Genomic DNA, 25,693 nt, shown 5'->3' with positions numbered 1-25,693 from the left:
TGCAAATAACAAAAAGAATAGTGAATGAATTAATATTGAGAACATGAGATGGAGTCCTTGAAAGTGGCTGCATAGGTTGTGGGGGCTGTTTTGGGATAGGGCAAGTGGAGTGAAGTTATCCCCTTTGGTTCAAGAGCCTGATGGTTGAGGGGTAATAACTATCTAAATCTGGTGGTGGAAGTCCTAAAGCTCCCATGTCACCATCCTGACGGTAGCAGTGAGAAGAGAGCATGTCCTGGGAGGTGGAGATCCCTACTGATGGATGCTGCTTTCCTGTGACAGCGCCCATGTAGATGTACTCAATGGTGGGGAGGGCTTTACCCATGAAAGACTGGGCCATATTCACTACATTTTGTAGGATGTGCCATTCAAAGGCTTTGCTGTTTCCATTACCGGGCTGTGATGCATCCAGTCAATATACTCTCCACCACACATCTGTAGAATTTTGACAAAGTTTGAGTTGCCATTCTGAATCTTTGCAAGCTTCTAAGGAAATAGAGGCGCTGCCATCCTTTCTTTGTAATTGCACTTATGTGTTGGACCCAGGACAGTGATAACACTGAGGAAATTAAGGTTGCTGATCCTCTCCACCTCTGATATCTTGATGAGGACTGGCTCATGGACCTCTGGTTTCCTCCTCCTGAAGACAGTAATTAGCTCCTTGGTCTTGCTGACATTGAGCAAGAGGTTGTTGTTGTGGCACCACCAAGCCAGATTTCCAATCTCCCTCCTTTATGCTGATTCATCACCAACTTTGATTAGGCCCACGACAGTGGAGTTGTTAGCGAACTTAAGTATTGCATTGGAGCTACACTTAGCCGCACAGTCATAATTGTAAAGCGAGTAGAGCAGGGGGCTAAGCACACAGCCTTGTGGTGCACCTGTGCTGATGGAGATTGTGGAGGAGATGTTGTTGCCAATCTGAATTGACTGGGGTCTGCAAGAGAGGAAATTGTGGATCCAATTGCACAAGGAGATATTGAGGCCAAAGCCTTGAAGCTTATTGATTAGTTTTGAGGGGATGATATTATTGAATGCTGAGCTATAGTCGATAAAGGGCATCCTGATCTATGCAACTTTGCTGTCCAGATGTTCCAGGGGTGAGTGAAATGGCATCTGCTGTGGACCTATTGTGCTGGGAGAGAAATTGGAGCAGATTCAAGTCGCTTCTGAGGCAGGAATTGATATGTTTCATCCTCTGAAAACACTTCATCACAGTGGATGTAAGTGCTACTGGACAATAGTGATTGAGGCAGGTTACCAGGTTCTTCTTAGGCACCGGTACAATTGAAGCCTGCTTGAAGCAGGTGGGTACCTCAGTCTGACAAAGCAAGGGGTTAAAAATCTCAGTGAGCACTTCACCCAGTTGATCAGCACAAATCTTTAGTACTCGGCCAGGTACCCTGTCTAGGCCTTATGCTTTCTGTGGGTTCATTCTCCTGATGGGTGCTCGCACATGGGCCTCAGATACTGAAATCTCAGGATCATTGGGGGCTGTGCGAAATTGTGATGTTTTGATGGTCAAAGTGAACATCGAAGGCTAGAAGGCATTGAGCTTATCATCTGGAGGTGAAGCCCTGTTGTCACCAATGTCGCTTGACCACAACTGTGACACATCCTTTGACCTTGGAGCATCCACCACTGCTCGAATTTTCTTAGGACATTTTTGTAATTCTTTTGCGTCAAGGGTATGACCATAGTTAGTGATGTTTGGTTGAAAGAATTCACACTTGTTGCATTATTCTCCGAGCCCATAATTTTCAGATCTTTTTAACACTCTTTTGAGATTTTGGAGATGTTCCTTGTCATCCTTACTAATAACAAATGATGTTATCCAAGTAACACTGAGAGCCTGAACAACCTTGCAGCACCTGTTCCATAGCTTACTGCCAGAACACAGTTGCAGATGCTACACCAAAAATTAGACTATTATAGCGATGGCCCTTTGTGAGTGTTTGTGGTGAGAATCACTTTGGATTCTTCTTCCATCTCCATCTGTAGCTAGGCCTCAGCTAAGTCCACTTTGCTGAAATGTTTTCCTCTAGAAAGGTTTGCAGAGGTATCTTCTATCTTGGGCAGAGGGTATTGATGTACTTTCAGTATTGGACTGATGGTAACCTTAAAATCAGCACCGATCTCGATAGACCCATTTTTCTTGGCTACTGGAGCCATTGGTATTGCCCATGGACTGCACTCATCCTTGGAAAGGATTCCTTCAGCCTCCATGCAATCTAGCTCACTGGCTACTTTATCACGGATGGTACAAAGAATTGGCCGGGCTTTGCAAAACTTGGGTGTGGCACTTGATATGTTTGAGTTTTCCAATGCCATCCTTGAACACTGCTGTGACATCATCCAGTGCCTTTCTTAATTCACTTTCAGTTAACTCTATTACAGGGGATGTGGCATGCAAATACTGGATGGATCTCCAATCAAGTTGTAGTTGTCTCAACCAATCATATCCCCACAATACTGGCCCTCATGTTTTTACCACTTATAAGCCCAATGTGGCTTGTTGTTTGTTGTATTTCTCTGTTACAAATATCATTCCCACAGAAGTTATCTTTTCTCCAGTACAGTATAAGTTCTTACTTGGCTACCTGCAGGCTTCAGTTCAGTTGTCTTTGAAATGCTGTTCAAATTCATTTTGTGGAATGACTGAAACAGCCAAGCCATTGTCCAATTCCATTTTAATTAATTTGCTGTTCACTTCTGGTGTCAGCCATATTGCTGGCCTATTGTTAGTTTTCATATTATAAATCTCAATGTTGTCCAATCTAGTGTTACCCTCATCATTATCAGATCTTTTTCATCAACTTCACGTAGATTAGGGGTCTTTTTGAAACTGCAACTTGACTTTTTATTTGTTCATTTATTTGTCCACTTGTCCATTTACTTTTTGTCTGCCAAACATGCTCTTTGTATGTGTGTTATTTTATTGCATCTGCCGCAGGTTTTGCCTTTAAATCTGCATTGGTCTGGTGTATGTGAGCCTCTGCCACAATGGTAACACAATTTGTTCAGCAAGCCTGGTTTCTGTTTAGACATTGCAATTTTGTTCATGCTGACTCTCATTCCTGACTGCAAATCAATTGCATCTGTCTGCTGTTTCCATTGATACAGTTATTTCAACTGCTCTTTTAAATGTAAGTTGTGCTTCAATTAAGAGTCGTTAATTGATTTTTTTTTTGTAAGGTTCCACAAACTAAGTGATTCCTCAGTGCATCATTAAGCCCATCACTGAACTGACAATGCACAGGCAACTTCTTCAAAACTGATACTTGTTTTTCATTGGCTATTCCATTTTAAAAATACTACTCAATTCCTTCAGTATACAAAATCCAGTTGCTTTTTATGTAATCGGACATGTCAATCATACTGATGTAGTCAGCTGTTCCTGCTTTATTGCTAATTTAATATTATTATCACCTGGTATCTGCTGTTTATGAGCCTTTTTTAAACTCTATCGTCTCTATGTCTTTTCTGAAGAGACACACGTTGCACTTTTTTGTTACTTGGCTGTTTCTCACTGCACTTCAACAAGTGTCTTGGGTTCATTTAAAACTTCTTCATCAGTTACTCATTAAGTTTCATAACTCCTAAACAGACAAGCTAATTGGAAGCAAAATGAGCCGGGAGATAAACATGTGTGCTTTGTTTTTACTTTAGCGAGGTACATACATATGAAATAGTTGTGTGACGATGTATGCCATTTCCATGCAGTACTTTTGCATATAACCCACAAGGAATTATATAAACAACAAAGGCTGTTTAAACAATAAGTTTACAGTAATATCACTGAAATATTAAGTACACACAGCAGCTTGAGGCACTACTTTTACAGTGTTGGCAAACAATGCAATTGAAGGTTGTATCTCGATTCTATTGACACATCTGCATTAACGTGTTTATTGCTGCACGAATTCCACACAATCGTCACATTTAATTAAATAGCCCTGACTTATAAGACCACCTGATGTTATCTGCAAGGTGTCATTGTGTATTCTCTCCTTTGCAATCTGTTGGTATTTGCTAGTGTATGCACAACTGCCAAGATTATTTTTGCATTTGGAGAAGCCGGAAGTATCAGTTTTGCACATCTGGTTATTATTTCAGATACATCCTCCCACCTCTGGATTTGTGTACCAACAAAATATGGCAGGCAGATGGTCTATCTGTAATCAGGCATCATAATAAATAGTACAGAAAAGGAGGCTACTCAGCCTATCTTCTTGTGAAGACTGGTCTTCCCTTCAATACTTCCATCATTATCCAGAAGACCAATAGAGGCACTGTCTATGAAATGTGCTTTTCAACAATTCTGATTGTGTTAATCATATATCTCTCTGTAATATACTCAGTGGCCACTTTATTAGGTACAGCTGTACACCTGCTCATTTGTGTAAATATCTAATTGGCCAATTGTATGGCAGAAAATGCATAAAAAGCTGGGAGGCGTGGTTAAGAGTTCAGCTGTTCACGCTAAACATTAGAATGGGGAAGGGATGTGATCTAAGTGACTTTGACCATGGAATTGGTGCCAGACAGGACAGTTTAAGTATCACACACAAAATGCTGGTGGAACACAGCAGGCCAGGCAGCATCTATAGGAAGAAGTACAGTCAACGTTTTGGGCCAGGGTCTCGGCCCGAAACACCAACTGTACTTCTTCCTATAGATGCTGTCTGGCCTGCTGCATTCCACCAGCATTTTGTGTGTGTTGCTTGAATTTCCAGCATCTGCTGATTTTCTTGTGTTGCAGTCTTAAGTATCCCAGTTTTCAGACATAATAGTCTCTAGAGTTTACAGAGAATGCTGCAAAAAACAAAAAAAATCATCCTGAGAGTGGCAGTTCTTTATTTATTGAGGTAACAGCACAGAATAGGCCCTTCTGGCCCTTAGAGCTACGCTGCACAGCAAACCCCCGATTTAACCTAGTCACTGGAGAGTTTACAGTGATGGTACACCTTTGTTCTGTGGGAGGAAACTGGAGCACCCAGAGGAACCCCATGCGGTCACGGGGAGAACGTGCAAACTCCTTGCAAGCAGCAGTGGGAATTGAACCTGGGTTGCCTGTGCTGTAAAGCATTGTCCTTACCACTGCGCTACCTTGCTGCAACTTTTGTCTGCTTGAGGTACGTGAAGAATGATGAATAAGATAACTATAAATATTCATGGTGAAAATTTAGTGTTTTCAATCACTGACAAGACAGTTATTCTTAAAACATAATTTTCCATTGTCCAGCAATGAACTCACCTCATCTCCAATGATTTAATATCATTGGGGTCCTGGGGCGATGCAGCATGTAAATAGGCCCTTTGGCGCACTTGGTCTGTGCCGACTATCAACCATATTTTCCCAGTAATTCTATTTTATGCTCCCCACATTCCCATCAATTTACCCCAGATTCTACCACTCACTTGTAGATTAGGAGCAAATTACAGCAGCCAATTAACCTACTAACAAGGATGTCTTTAGGATGTGGGAAGAAGCCAGAGCATCTGGTCACAGGGAACATGTGCAAACTACACACAGACAGCAACTGGGGTCAGGATTGAACCTTGCTCTCCGGTGCTATGAGGTAGCAGCTCTACTAGCTGTGCCACTGTTGGCAAAGTTTGGAAAATAAAACTTGGCTTGTAATTCTTTAAATTTGCTTTTCACTAGTTTCTCTCTCCTCCCCACCCCAATTCTTCTTTAGGTCAAAAGTTAGTTGAATGGCGTAACTTGGATGTGAATTCATTCCTGGAGCAGGTGACGGGATTTTTAACAGAGCATGGACTATTAGATGGACTCTCCTGTAGCCCACCAAAGAAGCGACTACGATCAGTAAGTGTGCAAAACTGCAGGTGTTATATGGGCATCTGTGTGCAAAAGGCAATGCAGTGAGGGATGGCCAACAGAGACGTCTTTCAAAAAAAAAGAGAAAGCCAATGTCTGGGATGGGAAAAGAAGCACGGTGCGCTTCAGTGTCAGAAGTATAGGGCCATAATAGTCTTATACTTTTTTTTATAATCCTTTGTGATAATCATCTTCCATTTCCTGGTTCCTCTCTTTTAGGAGAGCTTAATAGATGCCAGTGAAGATAGCCAGCTAGAAGCAGCAATTAAGGCTTCTTTACAAGAAACACATTATGAGTCGTCAAGCCCTGAGAATGAGGATCAATCAGAGGATGAGTCGGAGGCAGAAGCTTTTTCAGACAGTGAAGGATTCATTTCTATTAATGGTTCAGATGAAGAAAGGGAAGAAGAAAGTACCACAAAAAAGAAGCAAACACCACGCAAGGATCTAAGCATTAAACAAACACGTGTAGAATTTGCTGAAAGGACTGAGGCAGGAAAAGAAACTAGTTTGGAATTTTCTTGCAAGGACAGATCTGAAAAAAATCGAACAGGGGCGGATGCAGAAACCTCAACAAAGCAGCAAGAAATAGAAGATACAGCAGTCTTTTTTGATAACAGTGGTAAGGACCATTTTCTGATTTCCTTTAAGTTTATGTGTAAATATTAAGGAACAGTTGGACCAACATTTATTTATTGTTTTATGGTATTGAATAATAATTTAGAATTTATTACTGAGTTGTCTCCTTGAAGTGCGGTTCTTCTGAAGATGGTGCTCTCTATATTCTTGGGTGGCAAGTTTCAAGATTCCACATGAAGTAACTATCACAACTATGTGTCATGATTGAATATGTCATAATGCAACCATGAAGTGAGGACATTATCTTTCCAAAAGAAAATATGAAATTTGATGGAAAATTTTCAGTTGGTATTTTTCCTAGGTTCATTGTCCTCATGTTTTCGTGGTGTAGAAATTACTACAGACAGAATAGCCAACAAGAATGCATAGGCCGTTTTGTAAGAGGTACCCACCTCAATCAATGCACTGATGGTGGGGGAGGTGGATGGAATTCCAATCAAATAGGATACTTTGTCCTGGATGGGGTCAAACTTGAAAGTTATTGGAGCTGCACTCACCTGGACAAGTGGGGAGAGTGTTCCATCACTTCCTGGTTTGTGGTTAGTGGAAAGGCTTCAGATCTCTCTTCTTGGCTGCAATGTTACCGTGACTAGTCTATGAGTTTCTGATCAACAGTGATGCAATGATGTCCTAGGGTTGAAATGATTGACCAAAATATGTCCAAAGCCACAAAACTGTATTTGCTGGGAATTTGGAATAAAAACAAAATGAAATCCATGGCAAATCAGGCAGCATTTGTTGGTGAGAGGTAACAGGTTGGAAATGTGCTTTCTGTCTCAAATACTGCCTGACTTGAATATTTCCAGCATTTTCTATTATAATTAATTGTCATGGCACTTTCCATTATTGATTAATATATTGACTGTTATTGGTTAATATAGCAGTAGTTAGCTAGATTATCCTTTAATGGACAGGACATACCAAAACAATTTAGCACATAGGATAGCCACATTATCGTTCTTTTGGAGTAATTCTGATAGTTTCATAACAAGTTTTGCAGTGCCATTCTTTGGAACTCCAGCTGGCGTGTTCTGTTGGCCATATTCTCAGCTGTTGCTTCATGTGTTGAATCATCTTTTCTGAAGATTGTCTTCCATGATGGCAGACTTCAGGAGTAGGCTGACAGGGGCTATCCACGGATCATCTAGCTGAGTCCAGTGATATTCATTGCTCATTCACCTCCTATTAGCTTTCTGATTGTCCTCCAGCAATCATAACTGTATGTGTCACATTTGCAGAGCTGAGATCATGTCAGTGGATGGTAGGACAGCTCATTCTTTACCGTGTGGAGCTTAACATGTATAGGATGTTGTGTTGCAGCTTTATCAGATTACGGTCTCATTTTTGGTGTAACTGGGGCTGTTCAACAATGTATAGTTATTATCTTAGGCCGGAAAAAGAATTAAAACTGGATATTCACAGGGATCTCGGTGTGCTATTTCATGATACAGAAAATGTAAAAAATACAGGTACTGTAAGCAACTGGGATATCAATACAGCTTATTGATACCTTGCTGAGATTGTGCAGGACTTTGAAACCATGTTTTGGTACTGTGTACAGATTTGCTGTCCAGATCTATTTGCATTTAAATCATTGAGCTACAATGAAGTGTTGTCTAAAAAAAGAAAATGAAGCTGGCATGTACCAACTGGAGTTGAGAAGATGTATTATGTTCTGTGTAAGACTGATAAAGTGTTAAATGGCTGCTTCTACTTGAGGAGCTGTAGAACAGTAAAAGGCCCTTCAGCCCATGATGTAGTGCCAACCTTTTAACCTACTCCAGAGTCAATCTAATGCTTCCCTCCTACTTAGCCCTCCATTTTTCTTTCATCCATCCACCTATCTAAGAGCCTGTTAAATTTCTCTGATGTATCCACTTCTACCATCACCCTTGGTGGTGTGTTCCATGCACTTGCCACTCTGTTGTCAGTCTTTTTCAGCACCTCAGTTACAGTGAGTGTCTGTGTCAGAGCCCTACTGAAGGTCGGGAGAGGGAAAAAAGGAGCAGTTTTGGGTAAGACTGGTCTGTTTTTGGCTGCACAGACGCAGTAAGTGGCAGCATCAGAGGGCTAAACTCAGCAGCAAATAAAAGGCAGGCAGGGTTGGAGTGTGCCTGTGATAGAGTGGCAAGGCTTCAGCTTAACAAGCTTTGGCAAGAGCAGTCAGAGGAACAAATAAGGAGAAAAGCTTTTTTTTTTGAAAAAAGTACATAGTCAGGATGGAATGCTACTCCTTTCAGATGTGACAATTTCCCTAATGACTGTATCTGTGGGAATTGCACCCAAATTCAGCTCCTGTTTGACCAGTTTAAGGAGTTGGAGCTGGAGTTCGATGTACTCAAGATCATCCAGGATGCAGAATACATTATAGATGAGATTTTTGAAGAGGTGGTCACACCCAGAGTACAGGCTTCGGACAGTAGATGGGTGACCACCAGGAGAGGTAAGGGAGTAAGCAGTCAGTGCAGGGTTCCCCTGTGGCAACAAGTATACCCCTCTGGATACTGCTAGTGGGGTGTCCTATCAGGGCCCAGCAGCTGCAGCTAGTCTAGTGGCACTGTGGCTGGCTCTGAGGCTCAGTAGGGAAGGATAAAGGCAGGCAGTGTGGTAGTGATAGGGGACTCGATATTTAGGGGCATAGACAGAGATTCTGTGGACACAAAAGACACCAGGATGGTGTGTTGCCTCACAGGTATTAGGGTTCAGGATGTATCAGAGCAGCTGCAGAATATTCTGAAGGGGAGGGTGACCAACCAGAGGTTGTGGTTCATATTAGCACCAATGACATAGTCAAAAAAGGGAAGAGGAGTCCTACGCAGTGAGTGTATAGAGTTAGGGAAAAGGCTGAAGAGAAGCACCTCCAAGGTAGTATTCTATGGATTACTCCCAGTGCCACAGGCTAGTGCAGGTAGGAGTGGGATGATAGCACAGATGAATGAGTGGCTGCGAAGATGAGGCAGGGTTTTAAGTTCTTGGATCATTGGACCCTTTTCTGGGGAAGGGATGGGTTGCACCTGAACTAGAGGGGAATCAATATCTTGGCTGGGTGGTTTGCTAATGTTACTTATAGGAGGGTTTTGACTTGTTTTGCAGGAGGCTGGGAACTGGAGCACCAAGTCAGTAAGTGAAGGATTGGATAGGAAGGTAGGTGTCAGGGAAAGTATTGAAGAACAAAAGTGAAATAATAGGTATGATAGGTTGGTTAGTTTGAAGTGTGTGTATTTTAATGCTAAGAGTATAATGGGTAAAAGTGATGAACTTGGAGCACGGATCAGTACACTGAACTATAATGTAGCCATTACTGAAACTTGGTCAAGAGAGAGACAGGAATGGGTGATTAATATACCAGGTTTTCAATGTTTTAGAAAAGATAGAGAAAGGGGTTAAAGTTGGGGTGGGGGGGGAGAGATGTTGCACTACTAATCAGGCACAATAACACAATACCACAGCTGCACTCAGGGGAGATGTAATGGAGGGTTCAGACACTGAATCCGTTTGGGTAGAACTCAAGAATGGGAATGGTGCAATCATGCTGATGGGATTGTACAACAGACCATCCGATAGCCACTGGGACATTGAGGAGCAGATATGTAAACAGATTAAGGAAATATGTAAAAATAATAGGATTGTGGTCATGAGGGATTTCAATTTCCCTAATATAAACTGGGACCTTCTTAGTGCAAGAGGTTTAGATGGGACAGAATTTAAGTGTATCCAGGAGGGTTTCTTAAATCAATATGTGGATGGTCCAATGAGAGGAGGGGCCGTACTGAACCAGGTGATGGGTAAAGACCCTGGCCAGGTGACTGACCTTTCAGTGGATGAACAGTTACGGAACGGCGACCACAACTTCTTAACTTTCAGGATAGCCATAGATAAGGATAGGTATGGTCCTTGTTGGAATTTTAACTTGGAATAGGGCAAGTTATGATGCCATTAGTCAGGAACTAAGGAGAGTTATTTGGAAACACCTTTGTTCTGGCAAGTCAACATCAGACGTTTGGAGGGAGTTTAGAGATAAATTGCACAGAGTATAAGAAGGATATGTTTCTGTTAGAAGGAAGGACAGGGATGGAAAGATAAGAGGACCTTGATTGTCCAGAGAGGTGATGAATTTAGTCAAGAAGAAAAAGGAAAAGTATCTAAAGCTTCAGAAGTTATGATCAAATGGCACACATGAGGATTATAAAGAAGCCAGAAAAGGAATTAGGAAAGCCAGGAGGGACCATGAAAAGTCCTTGGCAAGTAGGATTAAAATGAATCGCAAACATTCTATACATACGTCAAGAGCAAGAGGATAACTAGGGAGAGGGTGGGACCACTCGAGGATAAAAGAGGGAACATTTGTTATTTACCCAGGAAAAAGTCATGGAGGACCATGAGATCAGTTCTGGGTGTATAAATATCTTGGGGTGTTTAGGGATCAAGGAGGAGGAAATGTTGGGTCTCCTAATGAGTATTAAAGTGGATAAGTCCCCAGAATCTTGACCAGTACCTTTGTGTCCTCTAGGCACAGACAAGGTCCTGGAGGACTGGCAAGTGGTTAATATTGTACCTCTGTTTAAGAAGGGAACAAGGGAAAATCCTGGGAACTACAGACCGGTGAGCCTCACATCATTTGTAGGGAAATTGCTGAAGAAAATTCTTAGGGATAGGATGTATGAGCATTTGGAACCCCACGGCCTAATTAGGGAGAGCCAGCATGGCTTTGTGCGGGGCAGGTCGTGTCTTACCAACTTGATGAGTTTTTTGACAAGGTGGTGAGAGAGATTGAAGAAGGTAGAGCAGTGGATGTTGTCTACATGGATTTTAGTAAGGCATTTGACAAAGTCCCTCATGGGAAGCTAATTCGTGGGGTCTGCAGCAAATTGGGTGTTTGGATTCAGTACTGGCTTGCACATAGAAGAGAGAGAGTAGTGGCCGAAGGGACTTATTAAAACTGGAGCTGTGTAATTGGTGTTCCATAGGGGATCTGTGCTGGGATCTCTGCTGTTTCTGAGGTATATAAATGACCTAGATGAAAATAGAGATGGATGGGTTATTAGGTTTACAGATGATGCCAAGATTGGTGGAGTTGTGGATAGTGTAGAAGACTGGTGAAGAATATGGTATGATATAGATGAGATGCAGTTATGGACAGAGGTATGGCAGGTGGAGTTTAATCCAGATAAATGTGAGATGTTGCACCTTGGTTGGGAAAATGCAAGGAGACAGTACACTGCTAAGGGCAAGACCCTTCAGTGTTGCTGAGCAGAGAGATCTTGGGGTCCAAGTTCATAGCTCCATGACAGTGGCGGCACAGATTGATAGGGTGGTTAAGAAGGCTTATGAAATGCTTGCTTTTATTAGTCGAGGAATTGAGTTCAAAGATCAAGAGGTTATGTTATAATTTTATAGAACTCCGGATTGGTCACATCTGGAGTATTGCATACAGTTCTGGTCATCCCACTATAGGAAGGATGTTGAGGCTTTGGAGAGGATGCAGAAGAGGTTTACCTGGATGTTGCCTTGTGCTATCGTGAGAGATTGGATGAACTTGTGTTGTTGTTTTCTTTGGAGTGGCAGAGGCTGAGGGGAGATCTGATAGAGGTTTATGAGATTATCAGAGGCAGAGATGGAGTACACAGGGAGTATCTTTTTCTCAGTTGAAATATCTAATACGAGTGGGCATGCATTGAAGGTGAGAGGGGGTAGGTTCAAAGAGGATGTGAGCAGTAAGTTTTTTTCCTCAAGAGTGTGGATGCTTCAAATGCGCAGCTTGGTATGGCGTAGAGGCAAATACGTTAGAAGCTTTTAAGAGACGCTTAGATAGGCACATGAATATAATGTAGATGAAGGGATAGGGACATTGTCTAGGAAGGAGGGATTAGCTTTTTTTGGGGGAGGGGGTTACTCCTTAACTGGTTCAGCACAACATTGTGGGCTGAAGAGCCCATTCCTGTGCTGTACCATTCTATATGACCCTATGACTCTTATTTGGCTTAGTGGAAAATTTAGACTATGGACAAAAGAACACACTGCAAACAATGTCAGCAGAATCGAATTGACTTTATTACTTTTATGCTTCAAATAGATGAGTAAAAATTTTTGTTACATCTCCATTCAAATGTGCAATTATAGTAATTTATAATAAATATTATGTACAACAGGATTGTCAATATAACGTAGAAATACAGTAGCTTCAGACTGCTTAATTCATGCTGGTGGCCTGGTGGAAGAAGCTGTCCCGGAGCCTGTTGGTCCTGGCTTTTATGCTGCGGTACTGTTTCCCAGAAGGTAGTGTGGTGATATCATGTGTCACGTGTAAGAACGTGATTGGACAGAGTTGGGAGCATGCGCAGAAATGACAGAATGATCTAGAAAGCATGGCTGTAAGAAACGTGGTTGCTGTTTGCTATTGTAATTAAAAGTTCTAGTTCTTATTCTTCCAGAATATGGTTTGTTCTTAGTAACCCACAGTACGTATGAAGAACACAACAGGTAACAGCTGGAATAATTTGTGGTTGGGGTGACTGAGGTCCCCAATGATCCTTTGGGCCCTTTTTACACACCTGTCTTTGTAAATGTCCTGAATAGTGGGAAGTTCACACCTACAGATGCGCTGGGCTGTCCGCACCACTCTCTGCAGAATCCTTCTACTGAGGGAAGTACAGTTCCCATACCAGGCAGTGATACAGGCAGTCAGGATTCTCTCAATCGTTCCCCTATAGAAAGTTCTTAGAATTTCGGGGTCTGTACCAAACTTCTTCAACCGTCTTGAGGTAAAAGAGGTGCTGTTGTGCCTTTTTCACCATACAGCCGGTACATAAAATCCACGAGATCCTCGATGATGTTTATGTCGAGGAACTTAAAGCTGTTTACCCGCTCACCCTCTTACCCGTTCACGCCCAGATCCATTGATGTCTATAGGGGCTAGCCTGTCTCCATTCCTCCTGTAGTCCACAACTAGCTCCTTTGTTTTTGCGACGGTGAGGGAGAGGTTGTTTTCTTGACACCACACTGACACTGAATCAGAAACTTACCAATTTCCTCCTTGCACATTGCTATGTGGTGCACTCCACAACTAACAACTCACCAGCTATGCTTTTCCAGGGTCGTCCCTTGTGTTTATGCTTGGATCTCCTCAAACCCAATCTGAGAAGGGGTATGCAGGACAAAGAAGGAGGTTTGATGTTTCACTCCTGGACAAGCAGTCCCGGTGAGGGACTACAGAGGTGATCAAAAGTCGATACTTGGAAAGATTAAGAACATACCTGGACAACTCTCCTACACTGTGGAGATTGCGTCTGATATCATCAGGAGACGATACATCGATTAGTCGAGGAGAGCAGAATCAATTGTTAGAGAAGAAAGGTGCTACTGCTGTCAGGGCCACTTCCTGCAGTCCCAGAGTCAACTCCTGCGACCAGCAGAGAGGAGGTCCCGAAACCTGAGATTGTTTTCACACCCACAAGTCTCATCTGCCAAGCAGAGAGATACTCCTTGTCAGGAAGGAAGTTAATCCGCAAGAGTAAGAAATCCTTTACAGAAATTAAATTTTTAGGCCTCAATGGTGCAATTTAAACTTTACTATGCTCTGGATGTCTGTATATAGTAGTTACTTTATATAATGTGTATATAGCCGAGATTCATTCTCTATTGAGTTAGAGTTTATGGCTAAGCAAAGAGGAGTGTGTGTATTTAATATTTCAGTGATATTAGAGTAATCTGGTATATATATTGATTGATTGATTAAGCATTCTTGTTCATTTAGATAATTCAGTACATGAATTGCATACATTGTGATGCGACCACCGATAACGTGTGCGCCTTGCTTAAAGTAAAACTAAGTTAAACTCACATTTTGGACTCCTGTCTTTTCCTTTCAGTTGAATGTTTTGGAGTGACAAAACATAACAGTTGTCACAATTATAATTACTAAAGGGCATATTTCATACACAACACCTACTGTTCGTTCGTCTTCTGAATACTGAAGGGAAGACTAGTCTTCACAAAAAGGTGGGCTGCATAGCTTCCCTTTCTGTACTAATCATTTTGAAGCCTGATTACGAAATGACCAACCTGCCTGCCAAATTTTGTTGGTACGTAAATCCAGAGATTGGTGGATGTACCTGAAATAATGACCAGGTTATTTGAACTGGTGAAGCCAGAAGTATCAATTTTACACACCTGATACACATATTTACACATTAAGGATGCCAAGGTAGCACAGCAGTTAGTGCGACGCTATTACAACTCAGGACGTCGGAGTTCGGAATTTAATCCCACATCATGTGTAAGGAGTGTGTACATCCTCCCCGTGGAATGCATGGGGTTTACTGGGGCACTTCGGTTTCCTCCACAGTCCAAAGAGGTAACAAGTTGGTCAATTGGTCATTGTAAACTGTCCTGTGATTAGATTAGAATCAAGTGGTTGGGGTTGCTGGGTGGTACAGCTTGAAGGGCCTATTCTGTGCTGTATCTTTAATCAATAAATATATAATAAGTAACTAATCAGCCAATCATGTGGCAGCAACTCAATGCATAAAAACATGCAGACGTGGTTAAGGGGTTCAGTTGTTCTTCACACCAAACATCAGAATAGGGAAGAAATCTGATCAGTGATTTTGACCATGGAATTATTATTGATGCCAGACAGAGTGATGTGAGTATCTCAGAAGATGCTGATCTCCTGGGATTTTGATGCACAACAGAATGAGAATGGTGTGAAAAACATAAAATATCCAGTGAGCGGCAGTTCTGTGGGTGAGAGGTCAGAGGAGAATGGCCAGGCTGTTTCAAGCTGACAGGGAGGAAGCAGTAACTCAACCATGCATTGCAACAGTGGTGTGCGGAAGAACATCTCTGAATACACGACACGTTGAACCTTGGAAGTGGATGGCTACAACAGCAGAAAGCCACACCAGATTTCACTCCAATACCTAATTAAGTTGCTCTTGTAGTTTGTTTTTTGAAGAACAACAGTGATATTATTTCATGTTTCTCTTGATGTTTATGCTCAAACGGATTATTTGGTCACTACTATATTAGCATTAATGGGAACTTTGTCAATAATTGGTCACCAAATTTCCTGCAATGGGTGATTGTCAAAATGTCACATCAACTATAAAGTGCTCGGGGTCAACCTGAAGCTAATGAACCACCAATAAAATAGCAACCTCATTTTTTTATGGATAGGTGGTATAGAAAATGGAAAGAGTATTTCTTCTTGCCATCCATTATCATAATAAAATGCTCTTTTCCATTATATTTATCTGAATGTTTTGTAACATACTTTAAAGCATCCGCAGATATTATTTTTCAATTGCAAGATATATTATTGTGCAAAGAGTTATGTATTTCACTGAAAATTCAAAGCATTGGTTTTTGTACTCAGCACCCTGCTGTACTCACTGTACACCCATGATTATGTAGCCAAGTTTCCATCGAACTCAATATATTAAGTTTGCTGATGATACAACAATTGTAGGCTGTGTCTCGGGTAATGATGAGTTTGAGTACAGAGAGGTAATTAAGAACCTGGTGGCACGGTGCTAAGACAATAACCTATCCCTTAACATCAGCAAGACAAAGGAATTGGTTGTTGACTTCAGAAGGAGCAGTGGACTGCACGATCCAATTTACATCGGTGGTGCGCAAGTGGAACAGGTCAAAAGCTTTAAGTTCCTCGGGGTCAATATCACAAATGACCTGACTTAGTCCAACCGAGCAGAGTCCACTGCCAAGAAGGCCCACCAGCGCCTTTACTTCCTGAGAAAACTAAAGAAATTTGGCCTGTCCCCTAAAACCCTCGCTAATTTAATTAAAGTAAATAGTAATATTTAAATAGTAATATAGATGCACTGTAGAAAGCATTCTTCTAGAGTGCATCACAACCTGGTATGGAAGTTGTCCTGTCCAAGACCAGAAGAAGCTGCAGAAGGTCATGAACACAGCGCAGTACATCACACAAACCAATCTTCCATCCTTGGACTCACTTTACACCGCACGCTGTCGGAGCAGTGCTGCCAGGATAATCAAGGACACGACCCACCCAGCCAACACACTTTTCGTCCCTCTTCCCTCCAGGATAAGGCTCAGGAGCTTGAAGACTTGTACGGCCAGATTTGGGAACAGCTTCTTTCCAACTGTGATAAGACTGCTGAACAGATCCTGACCCGGATCTGGGCCGTACCCTCCAAATATCCGGACCTGCCTCTCGGTTTTTTTGCACTACCTTACTTTCCCTTTTCTATTTTCTACTTATGATTTATAATTTAAATTTTTAATATCTACTATCGATTTGTACTCCAGGGAGCACGAAGCGCTGAATCAAATATTGCTGTGATGATTGTACGCTCTAGTATCAATTGTTTGGCGACAATAAAGTAAAGTAATATGCAAATAGAAACATTTTGAGTCTGATATTTAGCTATTAGCTTATTTGTTTATTGTTGATGCTTTTGAACTTGCGCTATTTTGCATCGGCTTGGTATATGATATAACAGATGTGGCTGACTTTGTTTCATGATGTGATGAATGTGGTTGACTACCAGTACCCCAGTTAATTTTTTCAAAGCTCTTTTTGCATCAGAATTGTCTTTCATTAGCCCGCAATTCCGAATGCACAGACCATGCCTTTGAGAAAGCAGTTTTGCTCCTTCACATTCTTGATTGGTTCAAGTATAATTTGAATGATATACAAACCACCTGCAGTATGGATACTGATGCAATAAATTGTGATAAGAATTCAATTTATGGAGCTAACAATGAGCAATGGCCAGCATCTCATTTCAAAATAGACTATCTTAATCTCTTGTAAAATAGCTGTAAAAAGTTTCATGGGAAATGTAGCTTCACTTACTTTATTATTAATGCTATCTCTATACATTTGTATTAATTTTATTGAATTCCAAGAAAAAGATTAAACCCGTTTTTAATCAAGGCCTTGTTCATTATAAGATGATTTTTAAAAATGCAAAATACAGTTATGCTGTTGAACTTGTCACTGTAGACTTTAATAATTTTTTTTGAAAGGTAAATCTGACCAGGTAGTTTACTTGCTGTATATTAATTTGGAACATTTTGTGCTTCTGGTTGATCAGTTATCCAGAGCTCATGGTAATTGTATAGTCATGGTCATACTTTATTGATCCCGGGGGAAATTGGTTTTCGTTACAGTTGCACCATAAATAATTAAATGGTAATAAAACCATAAATAATTAAATAGTAATATGTAAATTATGCATGAAATAAGTCCAGGACCAGCCTATTGGCTCAGGGTGTCTGACCCTCCAGGGGAGGAGTTGTGAAGTTTGATGGCCACAGGCAGGAATGACTTCCTATGACGCTCTGTGTTGCATCTCGGTAGAATGAGTCTCTGGCTAAATGTACTCCTGTGCCCAACCAGTACATTATGTAGTGGATGGGAGACATTGTCCAAGATGGCATGCAACTTGGACAGCATCCTCTTTTCAGACACCACTGTCAGAGAGTCCAGTTCCATCCCCACAACAACACTGGCCTTACGAATGAGTTTATTGATTCCGTTGGTGTCTGCTACCCTCAGCCTGCTGCCCCAGCACACAACAGCAAACATGATGGCACTGGCCACCACAGACACGTAGAACATCCTCAGCATCGTCCGGCAGATGTTAAAGGACCTCAGTCTCCTCAGGAAATAGAGACGGCTCTGACCCTTCTTGTAGACAGCCTCAGTGTTCTTTGACCAGTCCAGTTTATTATCAATTTGTATCCCCAGGTACTTGTAATCCTCCACCATGTCTACACTGACCCCCTGGATGGAAACGGGGTCACTCAAAGCCATCTGTAAGAATCTAGGTTAGAGTTCCTTGAAGACACTCTTATATTTGGAAATTAATGGTAGTTGTGAATATATGATAGAGTTTGGAGAGGATTATAGTGATGGAGATCAACCCCGAACCAAGATGCAATGGATTATACTGGATTATGTTATTTGGTAAACTGACACTGAAGGAGCTTTATGGGCATAGTCTTCATTGCATTGTTTCAAAATACGAGAGTCAGACAGACTTCTTGGTATGCAGTTTGATTGGAAAGCTTTTGATGCTCGTTCAGATGTATTTGCCGCAATAAAACTAGTCGGAACTTTACCTAATAAATTTCATCTGGAATTTGTTCTTGACATCTTTGAAATTGCACTCTTATGTACAATTCATGACTCTGAAGATAGCACAAGTGAGATCTCTTCTGCTTAATATCTTGATAGAAGATTAATTGCAGCAAAATCACAACCTGTACTATAGATTAAGTCCAGCATCAGCATCCACGTACAGTATTTGTAAACGCGGTAACTTTTTTTCATGTGCACCTTAATTATGCATTTAACTGCAAATTAGGAAGTCTTTAAACCAAGGGTGAATTTTTAGAGGCAAGTTTCCGCTTTCAAATGATAATGAATCATGCATGGTTTAACAGCAGTTCAGTAGTTTTTTTTTACCTAAAAAGGAAAGAACTAAATGCTTTAATTTTCCTTAAATTCTGGATTTATTTAGCCCTCGGGATTCCTAGGTTAAGTGCATTGATCCTGTACCTCCTAATCTGCCCTGCTATATTTAAAGTCTTTGTTTTATAAGCTTTTCTATGGCACAAATCTTGGTAGTTGGATAAAATATTTTGCTATTTTGACAGTTAGCTTCTAACTTTTTCACTATTTTAACAGTAAGACTAGTAATCAACTCAAATTATTCAATGAGAACAGAAATTACAATACAGGTTTTCCCTGCCATCCGAAGGTAGAGCGTTCCTATGAAACAGTTCGTAAGCCGGAATGTCGTAAAGTGAAGAAGCAATTACAGTATATGGGAAAAATTTGTGAGCGTTCATAGACCCAAAAATAACCTACCAAATCATGCCAAATAACACATAAATCCTAAAATAACAGTAACATATAGTAAAAGCAGGAATGATATGATAAATACACAGCCTATATAAAGTAGAAATACTCCTGTACAATTACTGCTGCACTGTTCTCCGTAGCGAAAATCTCACGCAAGTGCTCTGGGCAGAAACACGGTGCAAGTGCTCTCCAGTAACCTTTAAACTATGAAGCTGCCAAATCATACCAAATAACACATAAAAATACACAGCCTATATGAAGTAGAAATAATGTATGTACAGTGTAGTATCACTTACTGGAATCAGGAAGGCAGCGCTGATGATGGTTAAGTTGAATTGTTGGAGGTTGGGGTGATGCAGTGGCTCCCACCCTCCAGGCTGCCGGCCAATACCGATGCATCGCCTCTGATCTAGGCCGACATTTACGTGCTGGGCGGCACCTAATTAATTAGCTTGTTTATTTCGGCTTTTTTCTTAAAGATGTGCTGGGTGCATCCTGGCTACCGCTGCATTCTCCGCGGCAAAGTATCGGTCTGCGGCCTGGGGGTTGGGGTGGTGAGACACTGGTATGTCATCTCATTGACGTCTGTTTCCATCAGGGCAGGCAGGTCAGCTTCTTCTGTTTCTGCCTGCCTCGATGGCGAAAGTCGAGGTTTGTCGTCTGCTGCGGCTGATGTGGAAGGCTTGCTTGACTGCTTAGCCTCGCGCATTTTTCTATCATATAGTTCTTTGTGAGCACTCAAACCATCCTGCAAATATGCCCTAAACCGACGTACCCTTTCAAAATTAAAGTCGTACTTTATCATCGCAGCGAAAATCTCACGCAGTTGCTTCACGTTCAGTTCCTGGACAGCTTCACTTTCGGTCCATTCGCTACTGCATTCGGTTTTGATTGTTATCCTTTTCTCTTCCAATTGCATCAGCTCTTCATCTATCAGTTCTTGGTCATGGGATGCCAAAACCTCTTCAACATCATCTTCGTCAACTTCCACATGCCAAACTCACTTAGTCCTTACTTCGTTCACCACGATCGAAACAGTTAATTATGTCTAGTTTTACGCTAAGTGTAACACCCTTACGAGCTTTTTTAGGCTTTTCCAATACCTTAGGACTCATCTTGCTAACAGCTGCTCACAGGCACATGTTTAAGCAAAGCTGGCTAGAATGCAGTTCCAGGGGAGGAGTGGCTGCTCGGGGCGTGTGCTGCCTTTTTTCGTAACAGTGAAAACACCTTCCGTTAGCGAAAATAGGTAACTAATGTAGGTCTTTCATAACAGTGAGGTTTCATAAAGCGAACGTTGGAAAAGCGGGTGACACCTGTACTAAATATAGGTTGAATACCCCTTATCCAAAATACTTGGGGCTGGAAGTGTTTTGGATTTTGGACTTTTTCAGATTTTAGAAAATATAATGAGATAGCTTGGGATTGTCTTCTGACCCTGAATTTGTGTTACTGGTAAGCAGTCATTGTCTTACACTTGTTGATCACACGTATTTACAGCTAAAATGATTACATATCATTAAATGAAAATAATTTCGTCCCCCCCCATCCCTCCCCACTGATCTCCCTCCTGGCACTTATCCGTGTAAGCGGAACAAGTGCTACACATGCCCTTACACTTCCTCCCTTACCACCATTCAGGGCCCCAAACAGTCCTTCCAGGTGAGGCAACACTTCACCTATGAGTCGACTGGGGTGATATACTGCGTCCGGTGCTCCCGATGTGGCCTTTTATATATTGGCGAGACCTGACGCAGACTGGGAGACCGCTTTGCTGAACATCTACGCTCTGTCCGCCAGAGAAAGCAGGATCTCCCAGTGGCCACACATTTTAATTCCACATCCCATTCCCATTCTGATATGTCCATCCACGGCCTCCTCTACTGTAAAGATGAAGCCACACTCAGGTTGGAGGAACAACACCTTATATTCCATCTGGGTAGCCTCCAACCTGATGGCATGAACATCGACTTCTCTAACTTCCGCTAAGGCCCCACCTCCCCCTCGTATCCCATCTGTTACTCATTTTTATACACACATTCTTTCTCTCACTCTCTTTTTTCTCCCTCTGTCCCTCTGAATATACCTCTTGCCCATCCTCTGGGTCCCCCCCCCTTTGTCTTTCTTCCCGGACCTCCTGTCCCATGATCCTCTCGTATCCCCTTTTGCCAATCACCTGTCCAGCTCTTGGCTCCATCCCTCCCCCTCCTGTCTTCTCCTATCATTTTGGATCTCCCCCTCCCCCTCCAACTTTCAAATCTCTTACTAACTCTTCCTTCAGTTAGTCCTGACGAAGGGTCTCGGCCTGAAACGTCGACTGCACCTCTTCCTAGAGATGCTGCCTGGGCTGCTGCGTTCACCAGCAACTTTGATGTGTGTTGCTTGAATTTCCAGCATCTGCAGAGTTCCTGTTGTTTGAAATGAAAATAGAATGTGTGTAGGGTATCAAAAGCAGCACAACAGCATCGGGAATCAGCTGTTGAACAACAACCAACCAATGGCAGGCTTTCTGTGTTTTGATTAAAAGGTTACAGTATTTGTATTTTTTTCATGTTTTGTGTAAGGTATAAAAACAATCAGCATCATATATTTGTTCTGGTGTTAGATTTTCATCAGCAGACACTTAAAAAAAAAATTTAATGCCATGCCTTAAATTTCTGCAACCTGCCTGCTGAATGTTCCTAACTACCTTCAGTTTTCTGTTTGTCTTTCCTTGTTTCATGATCAGTGTGCCATTAAGCGGCATGTATTCACTGCAATGCTGATGATACGTGACCAAGATTTTCATGTTTTACTTTATGCAGTGTTTTTCTATTTTACATTCCATGTGTGAGGTCTCAGAATGGTCTCTGACCTCTGATGCGCAGAGACCTGTGCATTGTCTGGGAACCTTCCCAGCATCTTATGGATTTCCTATTTGTGATGTCTTGTCAGCGCTCAAAAAAATTTGGAATTAGGAGGTTTTCAAATTTTAGAATTTGAACCTGTAGGATTTCAACCTGTACTGGGAAAACTCTACAAGTCAGGCAGCATCTGTGGAAAGAGATCAATGATTTTGATCGCAAATCCTTCATCAGAACAGACCAAAGAATTCTTCACCTGCAGACATTTAATAAGGTTTTGATTTTCTATGATTTTTATATATATCTTTTTCTCTTTTTGCAAAATATTTTTAGTTAACAAAACTAAAGGCTCCTGAGAATTGTTCTCATTGCTGTAGGTGTAGTCTGATCAGAACTTCATATAGATATAATTTTTACTACCTTTTACTTCAGTTCTGCAGGTATAAAATGCCTCAATCTATGTACTTGGACTCCCATCCTTCTATGGCCTTCACTATGTTTGGCTTTTCACCATGTAGAAAGTATTTCTATCCATTTTAAGTGTGAAATGTGTTTGCCTACATTGGAATCCATATGCCATAGTTTAGTCATATTGATATAATTTCTTAATGTAATTTCAGATGCTAATCTCCAAAGCTTACTTTGTGGCCAACCACTGTGTCATTAGCATGCTTTACTGTGTGGCTTTTAGATGATATGATCTCTATATGTCAACATTATTTGTCTGTCACTGAGAAAGATAAACTTTTATCTGATATCCCAAGTTTCTCTGCATTGGGTCTGAAGTTATGGTTTGTGCACATCAGCAGCTGGTCAAGCTGTTGGATATGAGAAAATACTTCAAATGACCATGAATCACAAAGAACGTATTTGACTTGTCTAAAAATTCTTGATGTGCCAAATATTTCTTGTTGTGCATAGCTTCCTTTAAAGATGTGATTCATTGAATGCATTACTATTTCTTTGAAAGTCCTGCCACATTACCTCAGAGATAACCGCTTGTAATAACAGAAGTCGAAGTACAGAAAAGCCTTCTTATTTGAAGGACAGTATTTTGCAATCCTGATTGGGTTCCAGTTATAGCCCAACTGTTTTCAGTGTCACATCCCAGCTTGCTCACTGCATAGTGTGTCCAGCCTGCGTACCAGTTGGGCAATGTGCCTGGAAGGTACTACACAACATATGGAATGAGCTATTTGATAGCAGGAAGAAGGGCTTCCCTATAATGTCATCTTTCACAATCTTAGGACTTGTTTAAAAGCTAATAAATCTATTGTCAATTATAGGTGCTGCTTACATGAGATACAACAGCACCACTGAGATGATGAATGACCAATTAGTCTGTTTCAGTGCTATTTCAATGTGGATAAGTGGTGCTCAAGGTATTATCCTCTTATTCGACAATAGACAGATAGGCTTCGGTTTAATATCTGAAACTGTGAACTCTTCAACTACATTTTATTAGCAGTAATTGTCAAAGTTCAAAGTTATATATGTCTATATGTCACCATGAGATTCATTTTCCTGTGGGCATTTTCAGCAAACCCACAGAATAGTAACTGTAACAGGATCAATGAAAGATCAATCAAAGTGCAGAAGACAAACTTTGCAAATGCAAATATAAATAAATAGCAATAAATAATGGGAACATGAGTGTTAACGTCCTCTTGTTGGGTCTCGTCTAGGGGTGTCGGGAGAGCAACAGAAAAACAAGTGTCGTTCACTACCTGCAATGGGAAAAGGGGAAGGCTGACACAGGTGGTCCTATTTGTAATGTATTTGCGGTATTTACAGAGTGATCAGGGGCAACCAAATGCAAGGGAGTAGCCCAAAAGCCCAGATCTGTAATATGAAAGCACAGGTCAGAGCACGAAGACTACAAGTTTGTAAATATGAAACTAATGCAATTATTTAATGGCCGATTCTCCCCAGCGGCCCTCTTCTCGGATGCCGGCTTTTTTAAATTGCACTCTCCAAATCCTGATTGGAGTGGTCCTGACAAGGGGCAGGTCTAGCAGCGCCCTAAATGGAGATTGACAGCAGCTCGGCACATCTGAAACAATGGAAGCTGGACGAGGAGAGAGAACACAGGCACACGCACGTAACAACCTCACCCACAATAACAAACTTGCCTCGACTTTACAACAAAAATAACAATTACTCATGGATCAAGACTGTGTGTCTGAAATATATTTTTGCTCCCTTAATATTAAACTTCTTGGAAAAGTAAATAACGGTGTGGTTGATACCGTTATAATCCTCCTGCAATAGCACTGGCATCAACCTCCAGCTTGAAGGGCTTGAGAACAGGTGTGTGACACAATAGCATCTTCACAGGCTCGGACGGCGCCTGGCATTCTGAGCTCCATGCAAACTCACAGGAAGAGCTCAGCAGGCTAGTAAGAGGGGACACCACCATGGAGAAATTTCGATGGAAACATTGATAATAACCAGCCATTCACAAAAGCGCTGGAGCTGCCGCTTTGTATCGGGCACAGGGAAGAAATGTATTGCCTCAATCTTCACATCAATTGGACGCACTGGACCCCAGTCAATGACTTTGCCCGTATAAGTGACTGAAGCTTTCCGAAAGTCACGCTTAGCTGAAATATAGGTCAACAAGGCCTCATTTAAACGCATGAAAACACGTTGAAGAATGGCCAGTCAGCAGAATAGACCACTAGGTCATCTAAATAAGCCTGGCAGTTAGGCACCCCCTCTAAAACTAGGAACACAAGTCATTGGAATGTTGTGGGTGTGTTATGCATTCTAAATGCCATGACAGAGTACTGGAGGAAATGGTCCAGAGTAACAAAGGGAGCGATTTCAGTGGCATGAGGAGTTGGCAGGACCTGCCAATATCCTATTAGCAGGTCAGGCTTACTGACAAATTTAGCTGAACCTACTCTGTTAATGCAATCCTCCATATGCAGCAGTGGAAATGAGTCCGGCACCATAACAGCATATACTTTCAGGTAATCTGTGCAGAAGCGGGCAGTCCCATTGCTCTTGGGCACCAGGATTCAGGGGGAACTCCACGGACTAGCGTTAGGATGGGCTGGCCCACGGTTGAGCAGGATTGCTGAATGAACACTCTTTTACTGGGGTTCACAGGACACATGCTGCTTAATAAGCTTCGCACCATTCGCAACAATGTCATGCTCCAACACATTTGTTCTAATAGGCACGTCATTAAACAATGCTCTGGTAATCCTGAATTAATTGTCCGATAGCATACCCCCACCCAGGATTACCCTCCAAAACAATAAGTAGAAAGTAACAAAGCAAAATAACAAACTAGTGTTCCGATGGAAAGAGTAAACACACTCCAGCTGGAACACACTAACTTAACTGGAGAACCCTTAGTATCATGGTGTCCACTCAAAAGAAAAAAAATAACTTAAACTCACCCTTTACAAAAGAAACTGACTCCAACAGGAAGTATCCCGGACAGGCCCCAATTTATGTTGTGTTCCCTTGATGGCTGTTGGCTAGGGGTGTCAGGGGAGC

The 25,693-nt window shown here is 41.7% G+C and overlaps 1 protein-coding gene across 1 annotated transcript in view; it reads left to right on the top strand.

Moving 5' to 3' along the window:
• The window catches only part of ubxn7 (UBX domain protein 7), a 130,148-nt gene that overhangs the window by 81,744 nt on the left and 22,711 nt on the right, over positions 1-25,693 (top strand). The window contains exons 8-9 of the mRNA XM_072255752.1: positions 5,703-5,830; positions 6,062-6,464. Of these exons, the coding sequence (XP_072111853.1) occupies positions 5,703-5,830; positions 6,062-6,464 (531 nt within the window). The remainder of the gene's footprint in view (positions 1-5,702; positions 5,831-6,061; positions 6,465-25,693) is intronic.

This window comes from Mobula birostris, chromosome 4 (genome assembly GCF_030028105.1).
Source record: "Mobula birostris isolate sMobBir1 chromosome 4, sMobBir1.hap1, whole genome shotgun sequence".
Classification (NCBI taxonomy): Eukaryota; Metazoa; Chordata; class Chondrichthyes; order Myliobatiformes; family Myliobatidae; genus Mobula; species Mobula birostris.
Note: the sequence above shows the minus strand (reverse complement) of the source record. Positions and strands in the feature narration are given on the sequence as shown.